The sequence below is a fragment of the Callorhinus ursinus genome, unplaced genomic scaffold, assembly GCF_003265705.2.
Source record: "Callorhinus ursinus isolate GAN/ISIS: 27379988/994484 unplaced genomic scaffold, GSC_fseal_2.0 scaffold44, whole genome shotgun sequence".
Taxonomy (NCBI): domain Eukaryota; kingdom Metazoa; phylum Chordata; class Mammalia; order Carnivora; family Otariidae; genus Callorhinus; species Callorhinus ursinus.
Genome location: NW_027397106.1, coordinates 10,508,185 through 10,527,906, shown reverse-complemented (window position 1 = coordinate 10,527,906; position 19,722 = coordinate 10,508,185). Strand labels below are relative to the sequence as shown.

Genomic DNA, 19,722 nt, shown 5'->3' with positions numbered 1-19,722 from the left:
TTCTCTGGGTCACAACTGCAAAATATCAGAAGTCCAGGAAAATAAAAGTCGTTCAGAATGGTCTTAGAGGATCACTTCAGAACCCAGTTAACTGGTAATGAATTTATGTGGCTTACCAAAAACTTTGCAATATTTCAGCTAATTCTCACAAATATATGTGTATCATGATATGAGACTTAATGCAAAGGTCATATTACAATATGATGTGATAAAGTACCTTATCCTTAAACATATCCTGCTGGATTTAGGATTGAGATAAATTGGTGCAGGAATTTAAGAACAATCTTTTCTCAACTTTGTTCTCTTGACAACCAGGAAGCAGATGGTATCTATGAAAATAAATTAGATAATTCCAATCTTAACTGTAGCTTGAGGTTTTAGAGAGGATACTAAAATTTATGCCTCATAGAAGTCTATGAGGTTCTAAATCAGTTTTTCAAAAGTCTCTCTCAGAGGTGGCAAGGTGATTCAATGTAGTACCAACAGAATTTCTTAAAAGAATTTTATATTTATGTTTATCTAAAATAAGTTTTACCATTTGGGTTTTTACGCTAACCTGACACATACTTTAGGTATCCTGATCGAGATCATTACTCTGCCATTCCACTTTGTGTACCAACTGCAATCAATTAATGTATGTCCACTTAGGAAGATAAATGGATTAAATGTATAGACTCAATACTCTAATGAGTGACACAACTTTTTTCGTTTCAGGCTCAGAGTTTTGCTGGTTATGTTCAAATTATCAAATGGGCTCATAAAGATGAATTGCTAATTTTTCCATTACAAAAAGAGGCTTGTTCCATTTTTTTTTCTATAATGAGTGTAATACCTAATACTTTAAAAAATAGACCCATAACATCTCCTTTAAAGGAGACCCTTACGAGTAGATGAGACAGCAATGGTTTGGGAAAGTTTTTTTTTTTTTTTTTTGCATCAACATGGATGGAACTGGAGGAGATTGTTCTAAGTGAAATAAGTCAAACAGAGAAAGACAATTATCATATGGTTTCACTTATTTGTGGAAATAAGGAATAGCATGGAGGACATTAGAAGGAACGGAAAAATGAAGGGGGGCGGAATCAGAGGGAGAGATGAACCATGAGAGACTATGGACTCCGGGAAACAAACTGGAAACTACTTCTTAGAACATTTTTAAACACTTGGAAGTGTTTCTAGTATTATGTGATTTTGTTACCATAAACAATGTATCAACTATCAAAACTTTCACATGTGTATTTTTAAAGCTTTGAAACAAAACTATTTAAATGGCTTCCAAATCTTTCAAAGTTTCATTGAGTTTTAACACTATCTGTTAAAATATAAATATATAAAGTTACACACCAAAAAAAATAATCTGATTAAAAATGGGCAGAGGACCTGAATAGACATTTTTCCAAAGATGACCAACAAGCATACGAAAAGATGTTCGCTATCACTAATCATCAGGGAAATGCAAATCAAAACCACAATAAGATTTCACCTTATACTTATCAAAATGACTAGCATCAAAAAGACAAGAAGTGTTGCTAAGGATATGGAGTAAAAGGAACTCTTGTGCACTGCTGGTGGGAACGTAAACTGATGCAGCCACTGTGGAAAACAGCATAGAGGGTCCTTAAGAAATTAAAGCGAGAACTACCATATGATCTGGTTATTCCACTACAGATATTTATACCCCCCAAAATGAAAACACTAATTTGAAAGGCTATATGCACCCAAACTTTGTTGCAGAATTATTTACAATAACCAATATATAAAAGCAACTTAAGTGTCCATTGATAGATGAATGGAGAAAGAGGTGGTATATATACACATGGAATATTAATCATAAAAAGGATGAGATCTTGCCATTTGTGACAACATAGCATGATACCCTCTGGGTCCCTCCAAGTGAAATAAGGACAAATATGATTTCACTTATACGTGGAATCTTAATAGGAAAACTAACAGAAACAGACCTATAAATATAGAGGATAAACTGGTGGTTGCCTGTGGAGGGAGGGGCAAAATGGGTGAAGGGAAGTGGGTATAGGCTTCCAGTTAGGGAATGAATAAGTCATGGGGGATGAAAGGTATAGCACAGGGATATAAAGTCAATGGTATAATAGCATTGTATGGTGACAGATGGTAGCTACACTTGCGGGGAGCATAGCATAGTGTATAGAGCTGTAGAATCACTATGCCATACACCTGAAATTAATGTAACATTGTGTGTCAACTATACAGCAAGAAAAATTACAAACCTGAAAATATATCTTTCTAGTAATTTTCAGTAACTGAATGACATCGTGGAAAATGGAAATTTGTCACACAAGTTTCAATGATTTTTTTTGTGTAATTGGTAATTGGATTTAAAAATGTTACTAATCTACAACAGGAACACCCAGTGATAAACTTTTCTATATGGAGGTATTTTCGTGTGGTAATTTTTTCAGCTATGGAAGCTACTTAAATGACAAATTGGGATAAATGAGATTTTTAAACAGCTAGGACAGTGTTGAACCAAGATTTTCAAAGCTAATGAAACGCCATCCTACCTTTTTTAAAAAAATTTTAATTCCAGTATAGTTAACTGTTTTTTTTAAAAGATTTATTTGACAGAGAGAGACACAGTAAGAGAGGGAACACAAGCAGGGGGAGTGGGAGAGGGAGAGGCAGGCTTCCCGCTGAGCAGGGAGCCCGATGCGGGGCTCGATCCCAGGATTCTGGGTTCATGACCTGAGCCGAAGGCAGACGCTTAACGACTGAGCCACCCAGGCGCCCCTAGTTAACTGTTCTATTAGTTTCAGGTGTACACTCTAGTGATTCAACACTTCCACACCTCACCCAGCGTTCATCACAGCAAGTACACTCCTTAGTCCCCATTATCCTACCACTTTTAAAAAATGAGACTATCACAGTTCAGTAAGAAATTATTCATTAAAAAATATTCTAATTCATGTTTGTTTCATAAATCATTTATATATTAGCTTGTAATGTCTAAATATAAAAAGGGGACATGTTCAAAACATGTTATTGAGAAATGTTATCTATGATCAAAAGATTAGAAATCAACTATCTAGAAAATGTCAGACTTCACAAGATTAATGCCAAAGTCTTTGTTGTTCCTGTGATTATATAGGAACTAAAATGGTTTTCTCAAACTACTGAAAGGTGACAGAAAAATTAGGGTATCTAAATGAATATTAACAATGCCTATATATCCTACAGAAATAGGATCATCACTGAGTCCAGAAATATTGTAGAATACTGAGAATATGTGGTTATAAAACATCTAAAAATCTATTTCCAGAGATTCTTAAAAATTCTCAAGCATTGTCTGGGAAAAGAGAATTACCATAGAAACATGTCCATTTTAATATAGATGCATAAAGAAAAACATGGCATATTGCCATTTCACACTGAGTTTATTTTAGATTTAACATTCTAACTTCATTCAATATAACATATAAGTCTCTTATGATCTCATCAGTATATTATCTAAATTTTTCCTAGGTTTTACATTTCAAACCTGCAAGTTCCATTTGTATCTCCAAAATTACTTTCATACCATCATATATCTTGGTCCATGTTCTTTTTGGTGAGACATGAAATCCACCTACATAAAGGAGGAAGATGCTGCAATTATGCAAAAAACTATTCTAGCACAGGGACTCGGGACACCAATCCTCTCTTGCCAGGTTAAAATGGAATAGATTCTACTAGTTTAGGCTTTCTAGAAAAATCTACTGGCAGAATTATTGTGTTGTCAAGTACCATCCTCATTACTAATTCTTGGATAATTACAACCTATTAAGGTCCCAGTATTATGAGTCCTCAATATTATAAATCATATGGTTACTGAAATCAGAGAGAACTCCCATTTTGCATTCTGACCATCTACTTAGTACATTCATCACTTAACTGCAAACTTCTTGTACCCTGGGATTGTGCCTGATTTATCCAGTGCACAATGCCTAACATGCAAGGGACGCTCAACTTCGGGAGAGTCAATGGATGTACTTATAGAAAGAGTAACAAATAAGTGGAAACATTAGTTCAATACTTACTAATAAGGTATGTGAAACTATGATAAATTAGGAATAAAATAGATTTCCAGCTTTTTACTATGGTTATGTATAACTTTTCCAAACTTAAGAAAACTTATTACTATAAATAGTTTTACTGAGTTCTACACTCCACAAAGAATTGACAGTTTCTTGAAACCATTTCCCCACACATTACCGTCCTCCCTGGCTGCTCCTGGCCCTATGAGCAACAGAGGCAGTAACAAGTTTCTTCCCAAGTGCATTTCATCCTCAGTGAGAGCTACAGTGGAAGGAGCCTCCCAACCCGAGTTCAGACCTTCAATGTTCTTTTGTTACACAAAACTGTGAAGGTGACAAACTGCAGATTTACCAGGTGTATGCTGCTACCACATGCTCATTGCTAAAAGTGTTTGTTTGTTGCATTCCATTGAGATTTAGTACAGTGCCTATGTATATACATTTTAAAAAGAAACAACTTTGGGGAAAGCACTAGAATCCAGAAGACTCAAGTATCAAGCTTTCATTTTTTAAAATGAATTTTCTCATTTTTGGAGGAAAAACAATTCTTAACAGAAAAAAAAATGCTCTTTAATTCTCTGGGATCATCATTAACCCCAGAACACAATGGAATACACATTTTCTTACCAAACATGATTGCATTCTAGGTAGAGAATAAAAGCATTTAGGAAAATGAATCAGCTAAATGAGACTTAATGGGAAAATAAATTATTATAAATTTACTTAATGAGCATTTGCTAGAACTGTTTGATTACTTAGGTAATGTTCCTTAGTATATATGAGAAGGAAGAGAAAAATAAAACTTTTACTCACCTTTTAGTATATGTGCTGCCGAAGCAAGCACTCTACTCACCTTTTAAAGACTACCTTGGTCATGAACTTTTACCTTACCAATAGATTTTTATTGTTATATAATATAAATTTTTCTAGTATTTAAAATTGATATCTAAACAGTAGAACTTATGTTTTTAAACACGAATGTTAGTTTCTAAAGGATTTAAAATATAATAGCTTAAATACTCAAATTATGAAAACATACACTATTCAGCAATTAAATGTTTAATAAGAAATTAATAGTTTGTTAATTTAATAAAAACAGCACCAAGAGAAAAGAGGGATTCATTACAATACAGGATCTGTTCAGGGATTTAAAACATTTTAGGTATTGATCCAAGTAGTAAAAATACAACATACATATGTATTATGCAAAGCACAAAGCCACAACACATGTCATTAATAAACAAGGGTTAAAATACAGTCATTTCACATTGACTAATCACAAAAATACAGTCATTAAGTTAACAGACATAGGTTAAGGTTTATTTCCTTAATCATGCTTATAAATTATTACAAGATTTTCCACAAGATAGAGAAAATTTAAATGTATATTTACAACTTTCTTCCTAGTTACATTTTAATGATTTAACACTTTATAATTCTGCTTTAAAATGAAATGTTTGAGATTTCATGTTGTTCATATATGTATATGTATACATACACACACACATTTGTAATTTTCTAACCTAGTGAGTAGGATCTGCTGAAATTAAAGTTACCCTTGAAAGACTATTAATCTGATATGTTAATAAGAGGTATTCTGAAGTTTGGCTAATATGTAGCAACACAAAAGAGGTAAAAGGTTATATCTAGTTTTAACAACCACAAGAAAAACTTCAGATCCCTTAAACCCTTTTAATATAAAAGGCTAATTTAAGGAATAAAATTCTTCATATAATAAAAAAATCCAGGCACTTTAATATATATGTACTTTATACCTATAAAAAGTGAATAAATAAGTTTGCAAAAACTCTGATATAAACATTGTGATTTTTAAAATTTCACCTTCAATTTGTGAAAAAAAAAAAAAAAGACATTACAGGTCCTCACTAGTGCAAAGACTGAATTATTCAATGAGCTCCTTTCGGAACAGGCATGTAGTAAACAATGAAGACTTGTGTACTTCTGTGTTACTATTTTGTAACTGCGGTCATTTTCTTGGTTATTGGTTTTTGTGAGATTGAAAAAGTTATCTATACACAGAACTTTACTGAACATTCAGGTTCTTTTCACTTACAATATCATTTACATATCAAGAGCATGACACGAATATATTTGAATATAGTACTAGATACCTTCCAACACCATATATAAACATTGTGTGACACCATACACCTCAAACTTACAGAATGTTACACACCAAGTATATCTCAAAACTGGAAAAAAATTGTCTAAATACCCTAGTGAATATGTGGAGAAGGTTGATAAACCTTATGTTTTAAAATATCAAAAACATCTAAAAATGACCCCAAATGAATATTTGTAATTCTAATAGTCTATAATTTTAAGTTATTTATTTAAATTTATATAATTTTAAGTTAAATTTTATGCTAAATTTAAAAGCATCATGTTTATTAAATAAGGGGTCAGCAAACTTTTCCCAAAAGGGCCAAATTGTAAATATTTCAGGCTTTAAGTTCTCTATTGCAATAACTGTAGTATCAAAAGCAGCCATAGATAATACCTAAAAAAAAAAAAATGTGTTCCCATGAAACTTACAAAATTATTACAAAAATAAGCAATAGGCCAGATTTGGTCCATGGGCCATAGTCTGCTGACTCCTGAAATAGAAAATACGATTGAAACAATTTTAGGTATTTTGATACCTAGCACAAATGTTTAATGCTTTATGAATTAATGAATTGATGAATGAGTAAGAAAATAAAACTTTTGTGCTCAGAAACAAATGCCATTACAATGTAATCCTCTAAGTGGTCAGGAGTTTGCCTTCCTAATTGGGATAAAACTCCAAGAAAGCAATCCATAGCCTTATTAAGAACCAGGTTTGCAAACTACAGCCAAAAAAATGAAAGACAATGTAACAGATCTAGTAAAGAAAAAGTGAATTTTCAGTGTAAGATGGCTAACAAAAAAGGGTATTTTTTATAGTTGAGTTCCTACTCAAAAATCTCTCCAGCTAGGCTATAAAACTCCACAGGAGTAAGAAATAGGTCTTTTTTTTTTTTTTAATTTCTGTAGCACAGTGCCTAGGATATAGATGGTCAATATTTTATTAATATGTGAATGTTTTCTATGGCAAAATATGTTTTTTGTTAGTTCCAACAAAGTGATGTAGCAATTTAGGATCCTTCCATAAAGTTACAATTTCCTTTTGTTTTCTATGAGTCATGCTGACTATAGAGATGCATTTCAGCCTGACTAGAACTTGACTTACTCATCAAACAGGAGTTTGAAACTTAGGTTTACATCACAATGTAAAGCTTTGACTTGGGAAAAGCAAACCAAGTGCAGGCATCAGGTTTGGTTATAAAGCCAGAGTTATAATTGTTTTCCAAATAAAGAACTGTATAACTTTATAAATTATAAATAGACATCCGTTTTTCATGGAAAAAGTGTACTTGGTTGTTTAGGATTTAAAATATCAAAAGTGACCAACATGCTAATGTCAACATATTTATATATTAATTATTCTTCAAAGCCTGGATATTTGAAATATACTAAATTAATCAATAATGAACAATACTTAATGAATTTTGTCTATGGCTCCAAAAAAATAAATTAAAACATCCCCAAAACAGAGTAACTCCACACAGTGAAGAAATATTCATATAAATTACTATATAAATATTTTCCATGATGTATGTAACGAACTGTAAACAATTCACTTTAAATTTCTCTTTTAATATTTTCACATTTCCAAACAAGATACTAAGTTTAACAATGATAAAAAAAGTTTTATAGAATGTTATTTGCTTTTGGATCAGTTACTAGACATTGACAGACAAAAGCCACATACAGTTATACACTTAAACAAGACACAGCCTTAATTTGCCATTGTAACAAGCACAATGTTAACATTATATACAAATGTGTATAGTCAAACATTTACAATTAGAGGACAAGCCAAAGATGTACTGGAGAAAAATATATCCATTAGAATAGTGCTATGGTTCAATATTACTTATAAAAAATAAATACATATAAAACTATTATTTATAGTACAGTACTTGAAACTGAATGGATTCTTCTTCCAAACTATCAAATTTAATACCACGAACCAAGATGGCCAGTAATCTGCTTAAAATAAAAAAATTGGAAGATATAGTGTGTACCACAATTTACAAACAAGCGATTAAAGGGGGCACAGTAAAACAAAACAAAACAGGCAAAAATACTACTACTACCGTACCGATTTCCATGGTCCCCGATGCCATGTCACCTCATCAGGGCAAGCATGCACATGACATTGTACCACACTAGGTGGCTTGTTTAAGATTTCACAGTTTTGCTCTTGTGACATTTGGCCATTGGGAAATTGACATATTACGAATCTTGACTTTATTCCTCCTCCACATGTTTGTGTACACTAAAAATAAGAAAATTCAAAACTATGTGGTTTAAAGACAGTATTATATTGCTTTATTCAATGTCTAATACATAAGTATTAATGCTAGAATTTTCTTCCTGGGGAAAAAGTTTAAGTTCTATTATTAAAAAAAAAAAAAAAACTACACAAAATTTTGAGAATTAGTACCATGTTTCAGTAAGATACCAAGGATCTGTAAGATAGACAAGTCAAATAAAACGGATTTACTTAAGTAATAAGTATTAACTCCCTAATTTATGATAACCTATCAACAGCTTCCTGGGTATTCACAAAAGCTAGTAAGATAGACCTAAATTGATAAACAGGAGAAAATGTTCAGTATGCGTTACATGAAAGCAGTGGGTGGCAAAGCAGCCTATGTAATGTGAATCTATTTGTGGAATCCACACAAGACCAAAGTCTGGAAGGAAATGTATCAAATGTTAAAAGTTCTTATCTCTTCATAATTTTTCGTATCATTTCAATTTTTACAATGAGCTTGCCTAATCTCAGGAGTAAAAATGTCATTTCCATTTTGGAAATTGTAAAAGAACATTTTTAAAATGGACTTGGTATTTAATAGCACCTAGTCAGAAGTGTATCTTTACACAAGGATTTCCAAATGCTCTATGAGAAAATATATACTAAAAATCATTAAGCAAAAATATTTGACTAAATTAGTTGATTTTATTCATCCAAAGCCAGTATAAATCTTTCTTGTTCTTTCTCATGCACAGTATAGGTGGAATTAGTATTCATGAGAACTACTTTAAAAATTATCTTCATATCCCCAGTGTCTAGAAGAATGCCAGGACATGAAGTGCTTGATAATTGACAACTATCTGCTTAGAAAATTCACCACATAAATGGCTCAGTAATAGGATATCAGCATGGCTATATATTAATCTAATTTTCTATCTTTATATCAACCAAATTTTCTAAGAAAACAATAATATACTAATTTTAGAGAGGCATTAGGGGTTCACAGACATACTGGCCAGCATATTAGATTCTGTTAAAAAATCTGGAGTGTTTCCTATCACACAGGAGTGATTTATACCAAGATGGTCTATTAAAAGAACAAGATTTTCCTAAAAATAAAACCTTTCTGTGTAGTATCATGCAGTAAGATTATCCCACAATAACAGTGTGAAGTACTTAACTTTCAGTCTTCAGAGATTCATCAGCTCCACAAGTTTAGAAAACATTAGGACTTACTTCTCCCCAGCTTCCGTAGTTCCACCGCGGACAAGGACCTGAGTCACAGCGCTTGGCCTCTGGGGGCCTGGAGGCTGCATCGCAGTAACTGGCAGTCTGTCCATTTTCATCCTGGCAGACCACAACCCTGTGCTGGACGCCTCCCGCACAGCTGCTGGAACACTGATGAGGATAAAACAAACTGTGGATGCCACATCATGAAATTACATAGTGGGGAAAAAATCAGTGTTTGGACTCAGATGCAAACTCCCCCTGCTGAAATTCCCCTCATTGGAATAATCTGCCAAAAACAGGAGTGTATTAGAATTTGTCGATGAAAGGTGAAATAGTAAAGTTTGCAAGAGTCAATTCAGCCCTGTCCTAAGTGTTAAGTAGAAAGGAAGCAAAAAAAGATGAAGTCACTTAACTTTGATATTGTTTTTCTTTGTCTCAACTTTTATGTAAAATAAGAGCTACAACTGTACCTTTTGTAGTTTCATGGTTTTACACCCGCCTACTGCACTATTACAGTAATTTCTAGGTTTTTTTTTTTTAATAAACATTTGCAGTCTTAACCTCTTAAAAAATTCTTTTTTTATTATAATGGACTCTAATCAGATTGTTTTTAAGTGCATTCTTCTGTAATCATAATATCACATTAGTGTATAGTTCAATAAGAACTCTGGGGACTTACCATCTGCATCAAAAATCACTTAATCCTTTTAAGATTTAAACTGTTGATCTTCAGATAAATTTAGCATTAAAAGTATTTGATGTCATTACATACATATCTACTAAAAGGCTATAATATAACAAAATTACAGAATTAATATAACTCAATAAAGATGACTTACTGATCCCCATGGTCCTGTTCTCCATTGGTTTCCTCTGATTGACGGATGGACCCCCTGATTTTGATGATCTTCTGGTTTGTGAGTTAATGGAAAATTCCTGCCTGGAAAATGGCTCGGCTGCTCAGAGGAACTTGGAAAGTGACTGTTCATGGGTGGGCAGGCTGCCAGGTTACATTCTTGTTCTATCAAAGGGCGAACTGCAGGGTCACAGTAATTCTCATTAATTGGCTGATGGTAGTTGATGCATAAAACTTGTCGCGTTGTTTTCCCATGGCCACAGGAAGCTGAACACTGATCACAAATTTAGGCAACATTTATAATGTAATAAGTTACATTATTATACTAAATATCAAGTATATTTAAACTTTTTAATTTATTTTTTCTCATAAAAATACTTACAGGTGACCAATTCCCAGTTTGCCACTCTCCACAAGGGTTAAAACAGACAGATACTTCAGCAGGTCGGGGTAAATGGGCACAATAGGATTCATCTGCTATTCCATTGTAAGCATCACGACAACTTACATAGCGCGCTTGATTACCTCGTCCACAAGACACAGAGCACTTAAAAAAAAAAAAAAAGGATTAAACCAAAGTGTTACACAGTAACTCTCTCAGGTAGCTTTTGCTCAAATTTCTAAAACATGAAGTTTCTTGAAAAAAGATTTTAAATGATATCACTTGGTTTCACTTCTGAGTCAAATAAAGACAGGGCAATGAATACCCCACTCAGTTCGGATCCTATATTTGCAATGAGAATAAGATACTACTCAACCTCTTGGAATACTGATTATTATTTGCTATAAAGATTCAAGAAACATTTTATGAGACAATCTTATTTTAAATAACTTTAAACATCTAACAGGGTCGATATGATCCCATAATTAAAATATTCAGAGAATACCTGAAGCTTACTAATATAGCTTCTATATAAGATTAAAGCAAAGCATATACTCCAAATAAGGACTGATAAAAAGCCTAATTTCATGTCTGCTTTGCATAACCACCTGTGAGATAAATATTATCATCCCCATTTTGTAGATGAGAAAACAGACCTAGAAAACTTCAATTTCTTGCCCAGAGACACAGAGCTCGGGGTAGAGCAGGATAGAGCAGCATTTAGCCAGTAAATTATCTATTTCTGAACCCTACACCACTTCTAATCCATTAAGTTACCTGAGGATGAATGCATAACATTAATTTGGCTAAACTGAAGCAACCATTGTTGATGTGTAAAAGCCTCCATAATACAAAAACTGTACTTTTTTTAAAAAAGGTATTTATTTGGGAGAGAGAACACTAGTGGGGGGGATGTGTGGGCAGAGGGAGAAGAAGAGGGGTAACAGGCTCCCCATTGAGTTGGGGAGCCCAATGTGGGCTCTATCCGAGGATCCCGAGATCATGACCTGAGCCAAAGTCAGACACCTAACCAACTGAGCCACCCAGGTGCCCCCAAACACTGTACTTCTTAAAGGAATTCACTTACTGGGGTCCAAGAACCATGTCGCCATTGGGCTATCTTTCCTATGGGAACAGCTGACAATGAAGTGGCCCCAATTTTAGGGATAACTGGGCAAGGTATGACTATACAGTCCTGTTCAAAAGAAAAATGCATCTCAAAACATCAATGAATTCACTCTGATTTCTATTAAATTCTATACTTCATTTCTTCCACATGTCTAATTCAAGAATAGCTGCAGAATTACAAATTAATAATGTAAAAGTTTAAATTTTTCAGAAGTACAAAGTACTGTTGAGGGCTACAAGTGGTTAGTACAAATCTGAATCTTAAGGTTTGGATCATTCTATCCGGTGGTTGAAAAGAAAAAGAGCAATAGTCCTTCAAATATACCGCTAAGCTGAAATATCCTGAGGTGTACACAGAACACTACCCCCAGAAAGTACAACATGCCGTATTCAAAATAGATACTATCCTTCTGCAGTGTGAAGGATGAAAACATCTATGTTAAATGAGTGATTCAATGGAGGATAAAGACTACAAAAGTTCATAAAGCTATAAAGCTGGAAACACTTTAAAAAAGATAAATTCTCCAACATACATGTGCACAAACGTGTTTGCAAGGGATATTAGTAGGACAAATACGTATGAAGTAAGTTTAACACATTCATCCTCCTGTAACAAATCTTTTTGTTTATAATCCATAAAGAAGAGGTGTCCTTTACCTGCCTGTCACTTGGGCGGCTGGCTCCGTGGCAGACTCCATCATCTAACACTGCACTGAGCAGCTCATTGACACATTTAACAGCACGTATCTGATACCCACGTCCACATGTGGCCGTGCACTGGAAGAATATAAGCACGTATCCAACACCATTACTCAAAAATTATATAAGCCTAATTTTCTTAATACAGTTAACATACTTTCAGATCTTTTCATTAGTCCTTTACATCGGATCCCATACAAAATTAGCAAGTGTAATCAATATACATTTATTCCAAGGTAGACAGATAATAGTGATGTTAAAATGGACAAGTGTTATCGTAGCTTTAAAAATTTATGTAAAAATGTCAATAGAGCCTTGATATTTTGGGGGCAGAGTTAACGTAATTTAGGGGGACTAAATACTTTTCAAAATCTACCTGGTCTTTTAACATGCTAAATAAATTTCAAAGAGATGAAGAAGGAAGAGCATAAAGTTAAATGGAAGATGAGATAAGGTTTCCCATCCACAGTGGCAACCTCCATGGGTTAACAGGCTGTCCATCTTCATCCAGCCTGACCACTGCTCATCCTGCAAATTCTTAGCTGCCTATTTAGCAAAACTTCTAAAACAATGCCTACTCTAAAGGCAGTAAAGCTCATTTAGACACAGAGCATAAAAATATTTATAGTTTAAACAAAGCTGAAGAATATATTTGCAGCATTTTGGTTAACAAGTGAGTTCAAAAGCAAAGCTGAACTATTTACCACAGCAAAATTAGCAGCACTGATAAAATTGTAGATGAGAGGTTACATTTCAAAGATACTTTTCTAAAAAACCAAGCCAAATTTAGCTGCCTCCATTAAGAGAGTGAACACACCACAATTCTGGTGCTATTCTATAAAGATGAATTAAATCAGGAAAACCATTCTCATACTCACAGAACCCCACGGTCCTACTTGCCAGGAAGCACATGTATGAAGCTCACACGGTCTCAGAGATTCAGGTTTGGTACTTGGATTACAGAGACCATCACTCAAGTGATCTTCATTCAGCTGACACCACACTTGTCGCTGTTTTGTTCCTTTTCCACATGTAACAAGACACTGAAAGAACACAAATGATCATTATTTTTAATATTAGTCAATATAAATGCCTAAAAAAATGACACAATGATCAAGTCACACATTAAAATGCACATGAAAGACCATTCCTAAGGACATTTTCCCTCCAGTTCTCCAGAGATATTCCACCAGGTAAGATCAGCCACCCCAAATTTGCTGCCCAAATCCCAGTGCAGCATCCAATTGTCCTAGAAACAAAGGTACAAAACTAACCTTAAGTATATATCTCAGGCTACTGTGGACACTGGGACTTTATGAAAATGGTTAGTGATTAAACACCAATCAATGTTATTGTTAGCCAGACAGTATAAATAATTTAAGAACAAACCATTAATTTGTTATTGCCTTGATAATAGTTATTTACAAAGTAAGAACAAATTACTTTTGACTTCTTTACAGCCTTAAATTGCAAAGCTTTCCTACAAAATATTGTAACAGTTCTTAGCCTCATCTGTTCAATGTTACCTCACTCCACTCACTAGTAGCCCAACTGGGACAGGAAAATTCATTGCAATTCTCGGTTGTCACTCGGGGAATATCTTGGCATTCTCTGTTAGCAAGATGGTGGCCAAAGTTATTTATACAGTAAGATTCTCGAGACCTTTCCCCTCCTCCACAACTCCTGGAACACTGATTAAAAGGACAAAAACAAAAACCAGTGGTGACAAATGAAAAAAATAAGATTTTAACAAAAATATAGAGTAACCAATATTTAACAAAAGGGGGGGGGCGACTTTTCTTAAGCAATACTGGTTATTTGTACCTGGGACCATTCTGAATAATGCCACTTTGTTAAGACACAGTCACCATGGCAGAGTTCTCGTGTGGGAGGTTTAAGTTGGTCACCACAGTAGTGGTCATCTACTGGAACAGTTTGCCCTTTATGAATGGAATATTTCATGCAGTGGACATCCAAGGACCTATATCCTTGACCACAATGGGATGAACATTCACTTTTGCCAATGATGTGCCACCTAGAAAAAAGGATGTTATTACACTTAGGGATGCCAATTAATGCAATTTAAAAATATGGATTCAGAGAAATTCATGCATATGAATCAATTTTGAAAAGATTGACAAGCCACCTGAAAATACTTGATATATTAGATGAAAAATTCTGACACAAGCCCAGACTTTCATTTTTATAGATGAGAAAATAATGCTCAGAGATGTGTTTACATAATATAAATGCTTGACTCCCCGACAAAATAAAATTTAACTTGCTCTCCAAATATATAAAAACGGAGGTGGTCTGGTTAAAGTTGGAGATACGGAGGCAGCACTATTACCTCGTGACTGCACTCTGGCATCTGGTGGTGCCTTCGGAGGTAGGTCCAAGGAACCCCAAGCTTTCCCAAAAGCCTTTGAAAACAGCTGGTTTAGATCAAGATTACCTCGTTACTTAGTGGCAGATTTAGGGCTGAATATATCTGACTCACAATCAGGTGCTATCTCTCTGTGCAACCACACTAAAGTATTTCCTAATCAGGAAATATCTGGGAATCTGACTGTATTGATAAGACCAAGCCTTTAAAAGCTGGCAAAACTAGGTTTTTATAGAGCCTATCACATTTTCTGATTCTTGTAATCTATTTTTAGACATATTTTCAGAGAAAACTTTTTTTCTGCAAGTAAAAATCTGCTAATTTTAGCCAAATTATCCCAATTATAGTCTAGCAATCTATCAAACAATATGAGTGCAACAGTATAACAGAGCATAGAATTCACAGAATTTGTTTCAATTCCCAATAGCAACTGGAGGATTTCATTGTGCTTCACTCCACGGCAATAACTGGATGAGACTTACTCAAGCAGCTCTTCCACTATGCCTTCAAACAACATAAATATATAAAAGTGATCTTCCTTGCTGAATGAGAGGTTCTGGCCATCCCTCGATGTTAATGGTCACTCACTAGGTGGGGTTGTTCTTAGCTTTGCTCTAAGACCCCCCACATGACCCCCACCAAAAGAGAGGAAATTGAGAAGTGGAAACTTCCCTGCCCCATAATTTAGGATCATATGTTTCTTAATGTTTAATGGACAAGATATTGATAAGATCAAGAAACCAATCTACTGATTCTTTAATCCTTAAACTTTTAAAAGTTTATTGGTTCATAAGTTCAAAGGGAATTATACAATCATTCTACAAAATTTGTTTCAGATCTTTAAACCATGGATTTTAAGTTTAGAGTTTACCCATATATTTTACAAAATTTCTTTCCATTTCTTACACAAAATTTTGAGGCCTATATACTGGTATTCATCAAATACTACGAACAAACATTCAAATCAGTTGCCAAGTCTCACAATAAATTAGTGAGCCTGAAATTTTATACCAGCAGGGACACAGGATAGACATTAATTACATATCCATCTAAGTAGGCTCTGTACTAAATGCTTTACATCTTATCTCACTTATTAATTTTAACCTGGTTACATTATACATACACTGGTTACATTACACATTTTTTTTTTTTACCTTAGTTCACAGTCTGTATTGCACCTTTCAGTCACAAACAATGGAAGTGGTAAGTGGTCACATCTTTGATCAGACACTACCATGTGATCACTCTTCCGAATGCAGGTAATTTTTCTTCTGTGAAGACCTTGGCCAAAGTCAAATGAAAATTAAAAGGAAAGTTCTTTTAAGTAGATGTTCTAGAATTATTTAGTTCTGCTAATAACCTAAAGGATTCAGCTAAGAAAGCAAAACAATTCCAACACAGGATTCCAATTGCATATTAATTTAGTCAGGAATGACTTTCTGGAGTAACCAAGCTGAATCCTGAAAGACTGAGGAGTTTACTTAGTAAAGAGACATAAGGAGGGTGGGCCAGATATGGAATAGAAAAAGATTCATTAGAGCTGGCTGGACTGATTAGTGGAGAGCTGAGTGGTCAGGGTTAGCACTGATGCTATGTAGTACGTTATGGGTTCCCTATTATTTGCTTCCCTTTTCCTCATTAGAGAACTGCATGTCTCCACTTGCTACAATGTTACTATAACTTCCTGTGAGAGGAATATACTTCCCTGTTCATTGACTTTGGGCTTATGCCAACCAACTGCAAAAGGATGTGACTCTTTCCACTTCTAAGCAGAAGCTTTAAAAGCTACTATATAGTTCTGCCCAGCTCACTTTCCCTTTCCCCTGTCTCTAAAACAGCCTTTCCCAGATGGGGTTGATCTTTCAGCCTGGAATCGTGAATGGAAAAGACACAGATATTAAAAAGATCATTGGTTGTTAGGTTCGAGGGGGCATGGAGGGAGGGAATTTTAGGGCAGTGAAAGTATTCTGCATGATACTGTAATAGTAGATATGTGCCATTAAATATTTGTCAAAACCCGTAGGATGTATAACAGAAAGAGTGAACCCTAATGTAAACTATGGACTGTAGTTAATAATGCATCAAGTGTAACAAACGTGCCTCATTAATTCAAGATGTTAAAAGGGGAATGTGGGGGGGGGAGGTGAAAAAGAGAATGTGTGTGTTTTCTGTACCTTCTCAATTTTTCTATAAGCCCAAAACTGCTCTAAAAAATAGTCTTAATTTTTTTTAAATGACATGGATGCAGATACCAAGCTGAGAACAGTCATAGCCAATTAACAGCTAAAACATAGTAGGACAAAGAATAAATGTTGGTCTTTCAAAGCCATTGAGATTTACTGGTTGGTTGTATGCAGCATAACCACAGCATAAGCAAAAGTGATTATAAAGGGCCAGAGTAGACAGAACTTTCCACTTTCTGCAATGAGGAGACAGGAAAAAATTTAAGCAGTCAGTGACACGATCAAGTTTCTGTTTCATCAAAGTTCCACTGTATACTTTCAGTTAGCCAAACATGAACATGCATGTTTATCTTTGCTCCTTCCTAAATACCATCTGAAAAAACCATAAGGAATTTTGAAAAGGAATAAACCTAAAAGAGCAAAAAGAATAAAAAAGGAAACACAGTGAGTAAGAAAAGGAGATTTTGAATATGAAAAGTAGATGGAAATCAGAGCCAAGAAAGCTGAAACTTAAGCCTGTGGAGGAAACAAGTGAATAATAAACCATTCATGCCAAAGAATCCAAGAAAATCCCAGCGTTGAAAACACCAGGTTCTGCTGAAGAGGTGAATGTGTGAAGGGTAGGCCTGAAAAAAAATGGATAATGTATTGAAAAGCATTTATGAAGAATAGACTCCTACCCTTCTAGTCAAGAGCAGCACTATCCAATAAAAATAGAATGTGAGCCATATGTGTAATTTCACATTTACTAGTAGTCACGTTAATAAAGTAAACATGGGTGAAAAAATTAATATTAATGTGTTTAACCTCAAGTATCTAAAATATCATTTTAACATCAATATAAAAATTGGTATTTTCTTTCACACTGAGCTCTCAAAATCCATTGTGCATTTCACTCTCATACCATATTTCAATGGGCTAGCTCCATTTGGCTAGTGGCTACCATACTTGACAGCAAAGTTCTAGAGAAACTGAACTTGAAGGCACAGACAGCTCAGGGAAGTTGGGGAAGCACTGTTCCAAAAACAGGGGAATTAAGAAAATGTCTCCATACCAAATGATGAGAACCAGTCCTACTGGACTCTTTCCATTTCCCTCTGGCTCCAAGCTTTTATGCTTCCCAAGTCTCCCTGCTGACCATTAGAAGATGAAAAGATTCCTCTCTTGAGAGGCTCCTTAATCCCCAAAAGATCAACTGACAATGACATGTGGGGCTTTTCCTCCAATGACATATGAAAGGGCTACTGAGTGATCCAATTACTCTATAATGAGGTCCTACTTGACTTACCTGACCAACCCAGAACTTTCAATCAGCATTTTAGGCTTAAATATGAACAAATAGCAAAGGATCAACAGACATTTCGGGAAATCCACTAACACACACAAGACCAAAATAAACAAAAATGAAATAAAACTAAAATGAAACAGATTATGTCAGAAGAAAATTTAAAGACTATGAATAATACTGCCAGAGACTACACATCTCTGAAACAAAAGCAAGATGTTAGGGGTAAAAACATTATTGTAAATTCAGAAAAGAAATTAGCGAATAGTGATCAGTCTAGGAGGTTGAATGTCTAAAATATACAAATTTCAGAGACATGTAAGAGAAAATTCAATGTGAGGAAACTACCAAAGAAATCATACAGTAAAATTTCTCAAGTCAAAGAATCTGTTTCCAAATGTGAATGGCATCCTAATGACCTGGGAAAACAGATGAAAGACACACCAATATCAAGGCAAATTGTCCTAAAATTTCACACTAGAATTAAAGACAGGAGCCACAAACTTCCACAAAGGAAAGTGTCATGTGGAAACACAGGAAACCAGAAAACAAGACTTTCAACCCTCTAAAGTATAATAATCTTAGAATTTATTACAAACTACTGATCAAATGTGAGAGTAGAATAATGCCATTTTCAGATATGAAAGGTCACAAGAAACTACTTCTCTTTCTCAGGAATATCCTGAGGGATCTATTCTACCAGTGGGGGAAGTAAAAAGAGGAATTCATGGGATGTAGAAAACAGGGAATCCAACACAGAAGGAAATCCCCAGAACAATAATGAAGGGAAAAGTTCAAGATAACAGCCATGTAAAAGGACTAAAAGCAACAAAACCAAATTAGAGCAAGAAAAAAGAGGGCCATATTAACAGTAGACTGATTAAAAAGTAAAGGAAAATTGAAACCAATAGACAATGCACTTGAAAATATGATAAAATTTATAGCTCTCACAAAGTTGGGGAACTCATAAGGTGCCTGGGTGGCTCAGCCAGTTAAGCATCTGCCTTCAGCTCAGGTCATGATCTCAGGGTCCTGGGATTGAAACCCACATGGGCTCTCTACTCAGCAGGGAGCCTGTTTCTCCCTCTCCCTCCCTGTTTTTGCTCTCTGTTGCTATCTCTTTCTCTCTCTCAAATAAATAAAATCTTAACAAAGTTT

General features: G+C 34.6%; 1 protein-coding gene across 2 annotated transcripts in view; it reads right to left on the bottom strand.

The window, feature by feature from the left end:
- ADAMTS20 (ADAM metallopeptidase with thrombospondin type 1 motif 20) overlaps window positions 1–19,722 on the bottom strand; it is a 168,941-nt gene that overhangs the window by 68,610 nt on the left and 80,609 nt on the right. The window contains exons 19-29 of one of the 2 annotated variants that reach the window (XM_073882102.1): window positions 16,251–16,377; window positions 14,535–14,745; window positions 14,237–14,401; window positions 13,589–13,753; window positions 12,669–12,788; window positions 11,971–12,078; window positions 10,884–11,048; window positions 10,485–10,775; window positions 9,652–9,813; window positions 8,257–8,433; window positions 3,554–3,601 (exon numbers count right to left, since the gene is read on the bottom strand). In XM_073882102.1, the coding sequence (XP_073738203.1) occupies window positions 3,554–3,601; window positions 8,257–8,433; window positions 9,652–9,813; window positions 10,485–10,775; window positions 10,884–11,048; window positions 11,971–12,078; window positions 12,669–12,788; window positions 13,589–13,753; window positions 14,237–14,401; window positions 14,535–14,745; window positions 16,251–16,377 (1,739 nt within the window). The remainder of the gene's footprint in view (window positions 1–3,553; window positions 3,602–8,256; window positions 8,434–9,651; window positions 9,814–10,484; window positions 10,776–10,883; window positions 11,049–11,970; window positions 12,079–12,668; window positions 12,789–13,588; window positions 13,754–14,236; window positions 14,402–14,534; window positions 14,746–16,250; window positions 16,378–19,722) is intronic. The other variant, XM_025883395.2, reaches the window with a different exon arrangement.